Raw genomic sequence first — 5,749 nt, 5'->3', positions numbered from 1 at the left:
CCCGTGTCCCCTGCATCGGCAGGCGGACTCTCAACCACTGCACCACCAGGGAAGCCCCCTTTTAGTATTTTTTAATGGTTAATATTTCCCCAAACATTAAAGCAGTTAAAAAATATTGAAAAATTATAGAGTCGGTATATTAAAACACATTATTTCCAGCATAGTGCCTGTACCCCTTCGCACAGTTCTAAGGGTCATGGTAGTGGAGGGTCTGACCTCGTCTTTAAAATTTTGGCGTTGTGCTCACCATGGATTTTTTGGCATTAATTTTGATTTTTTAAACTACTACATTAAAATATTATGTAACTGGACTGCGGAGGTTTTGCGTACCCCTGAGTGAGGTGCCTCCTTCCCTGATGCTCATCCCTCACCAGGCTCATGGAGCCTGCTGGATATTTGAATGAATGGAAGATGAAATATGACAACTAACCCTCAGCCTCAGGGAGACACAAGGGATTGTTGTGACAGACTGGAAAACTTCACTCAGCCCCAAAGAAGCCCCTAATATTTAGTATAAACATCCATGTCATCGTAGGGAAATGTGAGCCCATAGTATCGTCAGATCTGCGGAATCTTAGAGAGGCAAGAAATCTGGGAATTTATGAGAAATTATGTCAGTTTTTCATGTAAGCACTGAAATCATGAAACTGAAAAACACTGAGGGTAAGGGGTGAAAACCATGGCCGTATCTGATTTCCGCGTGCGGCCACTTCAGACCTTCCTTTCTGATCAGTCATATTTTCCCCACTAGCAATAATATTACAAATGTTCCTCTTATGTGAGCTGTACACATTCCAGATGTTCTTATTTGGTATGTCTGCCTTTGTCTTTGCCTCTGAAACCATAGGCTAGCAGCTTCCAAGTGAGTAAGCTCTCACTCTGAAGCAATTCCATGAATGTTCAGTAGGCTGGGATCCTGAGGTCACCTGGCTCCTTGCTGCTGTGAACAAGAAAGCGTGAGGGAGGCAAATACATTTCCTGCTAAATAAACCAGACTAAAGGGCAGTTTAGTTAAAAGTCACAAATCCTTTAACTTTGAATATATCATGGCACTTTTGTTCCTAACCCGTTCATCTTCAGAAAGAGCTGTGATGTGAATGCATACCTTCCGGAATCTTTGACTTTTGTTACGACCAGATCCATGGATGAGCAAAGGATGAAAGAAAACGGTGTCTCCTTTCTCCATCAGGAGGTGCACCCGGTCATTATTTTTGTCATAGTCCTGGATCCCGTGGAACATGATGTTAACCCCGCCCTAAAACACGAGAAGCCAAGTCCAGATGTGAGGAAGCCACTAATTAAAACCCTATCAATGACTCATCAGGAAAAAACAAAGCTTCTCTAAGTTCTTCCAAGAGAAACAGATAAATAAATTAGATTAAAAAAAAAAAAAAACTTACATATTACCAAAGCTTCTCAGATGACTGGTTTTAGAAAGCCACATGTTGATGCTAAAATCTTGGACTTTTTAGACTGGATGAAAAATTTGGAATTTCCACCTACCCTTCATTACTGAATTATAAATGAAGATCTAGATCAGCTTTGCATCTTGTGGTAATGCAGGAGACCGCCTTTCCAGGTTAACCTGGAACCTGGCATAAATCATCCTTCTATTACTCAGGAGCATCTCTGAGAAGCTAACTATTCTCCCAAACTAGGGGAGAGAAAACACTCAGTTTTTCTGGGCTGAAAAACCGCTCATGTCACGTGTAGAGTAAAGAAGGAATAGTAAATTATAACATTATGGGGACTTCCCTGGTGGCACAGTGGTTAAGAATCCGCCTGCTAATGCAGGGGATGCAGGTTCCATCCCTGGTCCGGGAAGATCCCACATGCCACAGAGCATCTAAGCCCGTGCGCCACAACTGCTGAGCCTGCGCTCTAGAGCCCGCAGGCCCCAACTCCTGAAGCCCACGAGCCTAGAGCCCGTGCTCCACAACAAGAAAAGCCACCACAATGACAAGCCCGCGCACCGCAACGAAGAGTAGCCCCTGCTCGCCGCAACTAGAGAAAGCCCACGCGCAGTAACGAAGACCCAATGCAGCCAAAAATAAATAAATAAAATAAAGAATAATTTTAAAAAATAATAAAATAAATAAAACATTATGTTTGTTTATAACTATTTTCAGTTAGTCACTGTATTAGGTAATGGTTATGTCTTTATGGAAGAAGCTAAAACGAGAAGTGACAAAGTTTGCAAACCTTTCTGGGTCTTTGGAGGGTAGCATCCCATTTCCTTTCCTAAGACTATCCCAAATACAAATTCCTTTTGGGGAATGACTACTTTTGTACTGCAATGTATTGGGACTTTGACCCAGTGAGCTTCTCTCTGTGCACAGGGTTGATATGTAACCAATATAAGCTAATCTGACCTCCCACCGAGGCCACTTTGAATCTGAGCAGAGGATCGAAGAGACTGGACGTGGTCAGGGTTCACTGCCCATGCCAGGTACCCCACCCAACTGTTCCCGCCGAGCAAGGACTCCCACTTTCCTTCCCCATCCCCCAACCCCCAGAGCTGTCCAGCCTTCCCACCGATTCTGCCTGCCCCTGCAGCCCTCCAAAACATTCCCTTCGGCTGAAGTCAGTGAAAACCCACTTCTGTTGCTTGCACCAACCTTTCCTAAACCTCAACTTAATCGACGAATTTCAGATTTTATATCAGAATCTAGATTCAAATATTTTCACTAAGCACTAATCCTCAGTGCAAGAATTCTAACTAGGGGCTTCCCTGGTGGCTCAGTGGTTAGGAATCCGCCTGCCAATGCAGGGGACACAGGTTCGATCCCTGGTCCGGGAAGATCCCACGTGCCGCGGAGCAACTAAGCCCGTGCGCCACAACTTCTGAGCCTGCGCTCTAGAGCCCGCGTGCCACAACTACTGAAGCCTACGCACCTAGAGCCTGCGCTCCGCAACAAGAGAAGACACTGCAGTGAGAAGCCCACACACCGCAACGAAGAGTAGCCCCCACTCGCCACAACTAGAGAAAGCCCATGCGCACCAACAAAGACCCAATGCAGCCAAAAATAAAATTAATTAATATTTTTTAAAAAGAAGAATTCTCACTAGTTGGCACAGAAGTCCTGAGAGCCATATTCTTTATATCCCACAGAACCGTGTCCATTCTGTCTGCCTTAACAACAGGTGCTCTTCCCACCTTGATCATCATTATGGGATTTTTGAGACGTTATTGCCTTATACCTAAAATGCTAAGAGTCTCCTCTCTGGTTTCTCTGCCTCTGGACTCTTACACCTGCAGTACATTCTGTGCCAGACCACAAGGTTATCGCCTTGAAGAACCAATTTGACCTCATCACTCATGGGCCCCAAAGCATTAAACAGTCCTCCAGTATCATCAGCTGAATCGATAAACCATGAACAGCCTTGCAACAGGATACTACTCAGTCCTCCCCAGAGCCTCTCTCTGCCGGTCTGTTCAGCTGGAAGGAGATGATCCCACTTCTTTACTGCGAGACCCACCAATCAGGGTGTAAGACTCATGTGGCACTTGGCACACACATCTGGTGTTGCTGCGTTTGTGTCTTACCTCTGCACTTAGGCTTCATAATCTCAGATCTTTTATAGCATCATCCAAGTTCCCCACTTTGGTTGGCTTTCAAGCACTTGTTGAAAGAACAAAGACATTTTATCTGACATCCTTGAATTTTCCCTGATCCTTATTCTAAATCCTAGAACAATGTTTTGCTAAGAAAGGAAATGTCATCTTATTGGCAAAGCTCCTTATGTATACTGATGTGAAATCAAATCAAAACAACAAAAGATTCGAATCAAGACTCAGACACCAGGCAGACTTACCTCCCACTGGGGATAATCGTGTGTCTTCAAGGGGCCTTTGTGTGTCCCTGGGAGCACAACCAGACAGCCGTTGTCCCGGTCGATGTGCTCCATGGCTGTCCAGGCACAAACGATGCTATTGCTGGGCCTGAAGGGGAAATAGTGCAGATCCTGGTGCAAGGGGTGACGGGATGTCTTCTTGCCTAAAACAGAGCCTACTGTTAAAATAAGTAAACTCAAGTCTCAGAATTCTTCTCTGCCTGAAAAACCAGAACAATGACCTATCCCTGCAAAAGCAAACAGATGAAACAATGCTAAAGAACACCAGCCTCGACAGATAAGCACCAAATTGGAGCACTGAATCAGCACAGTGACTGTCTTTTTTTTTTTTTTTTGGCCATGCCGCAAAGCATGAGGGATCTTAGTTCCCCAACCAGGGATTGAACCCATGCCCCTTGCAGTGGAAGCATGGAATCCTAAGTGCTGGACCACCAGAGAATTCCCATCAGCACAGTAACTCTGGATCCTGTAATTCTTTCTGGGCTTCTGGTAGCCAAGGACTACTTTACACTATTTTCTAGCATGCTGTACATATGTCATCATCTCTGTTGTGCTTTATTCCTTCCTAACTCTGGTTTGGGCACAGAACTTAGTATTCCCCAAAAAAGGCTGATTAATTAAAGAGAGTGGTCAAATCTGAGGTCCTCTGATAGCCTTCAAAGTGCCTGGTACAAAAAAGTATATTCGTTAATTAACTAACTAACTAAATATAAGGCCTCTCAGAGGTTTTCCCACCAAACTAGAAGCATTTGGTGTACAATCATTGTGAAGAATCAGAGATACTAGGCCCATGTTTACATTCTTCCCTAGTTTTGCCCTCTGAACGTGGTTCCCCCAGGCCACCGGATCTCTCCAGGCAAGACACCCAAGGAGGGAAAGACTTGATGTTAAACTACAGACCTGTCACATAAACCTCTCCCAGCCATCAGGAGGAAGACAAAGTAGAAAAGGATCAAGAATCTCTAATGGCCGATTTACTACCGCTGGTACAGCTGAATTTCTCAGTGTGGCCCAAGAGCCATCTGCATTAGCATCTCTGGGTATGGTTAATAAAAATGCAGATTCCTGGGTTCTGTTTTCTGAATCAGTCTCTCTAGGAGGGAGGTCTTAGAAGCTACATTTTAGCAAGCGCAGGAAATTCTAAGAATAACTGTGGTATACGATTTATAAGAATAGTTTTAACTTTGATAGTAATAGTAACGTCTTTAGATCAGGAAGGCAAAGTCCACACTCTCATGCATGGGTGAGACTGGTAACGAGGCTTAGAGATGCTGAATAACAGCCTCTGGGGTATAGGGACAGTTGTGTTTACTGAACTGCATCTTTCAGAAGCCAGTTGCGTAAAAACCCAGCGATAACCCTGTACTTCAATGTTTTTATGATGTAAGCTATCTTAAGACTTAAATAAAAGTACATATATTCATTTATGCAAAGTTTAGCAGTTGTGTACACATTGCTGTTAGTTAGGACATCAACCTTATGTACTTAAACACTTCTTTTGTTGTTGCTGTTGCTTCTGCTTTACAAATAAGAGCTCTTTACCAGAATCTGGAGGTTTGTTTATCAGCATTGTATGCATGGCCATAATATTGGGTCCAGTGAAGCATTCCACATATTTCAGAATCTAAGAGAGAGGGGGAAAAAAGTTCATGGGAAATCAGATACATAGGCAGGTGGCACAAAGTACATCTATCTATACAAGAACTCAGATGGCAATTGTTTAAAACAATCAATTGATATTTCACAACCTTGCAAACAAACCATGGAAAAGTCAGCAACTGGAAATCACTGGAAGTTTACAACACTCTGAACTAAACAGGCTTTTTGGAGCCAGCTGGAAACTGGCGTACTTCTACAAGAGAGACATGAGTTTCTGTGAGACACAACTGCAAAG

General features: G+C 43.7%; 1 protein-coding gene across 1 annotated transcript in view; it reads right to left on the bottom strand.

Moving 5' to 3' along the window:
* PHYH (phytanoyl-CoA 2-hydroxylase) overlaps positions 1 to 5,749 on the bottom strand; it is an 18,441-nt gene that overhangs the window by 3,648 nt on the left and 9,044 nt on the right. Inside the window, exons 5-7 of the mRNA XM_007460899.1 lie at positions 5,398 to 5,479; positions 3,817 to 3,998; positions 1,106 to 1,255 (exon numbers count right to left, since the gene is read on the bottom strand). Coding sequence (XP_007460961.1) covers positions 1,106 to 1,255; positions 3,817 to 3,998; positions 5,398 to 5,479 — 414 coding nt within the window. The remainder of the gene's footprint in view (positions 1 to 1,105; positions 1,256 to 3,816; positions 3,999 to 5,397; positions 5,480 to 5,749) is intronic.

Source organism: Lipotes vexillifer, unplaced genomic scaffold, assembly GCF_000442215.2.
Source record: "Lipotes vexillifer unplaced genomic scaffold, Lipotes_vexillifer_v1.1 scaffold534, whole genome shotgun sequence".
Classification (NCBI taxonomy): Eukaryota; Metazoa; Chordata; class Mammalia; order Artiodactyla; family Lipotidae; genus Lipotes; species Lipotes vexillifer.
The sequence above is the reverse complement of the archived record's forward strand: the minus strand, read 5'-3'. Positions and strand labels throughout refer to the sequence as shown.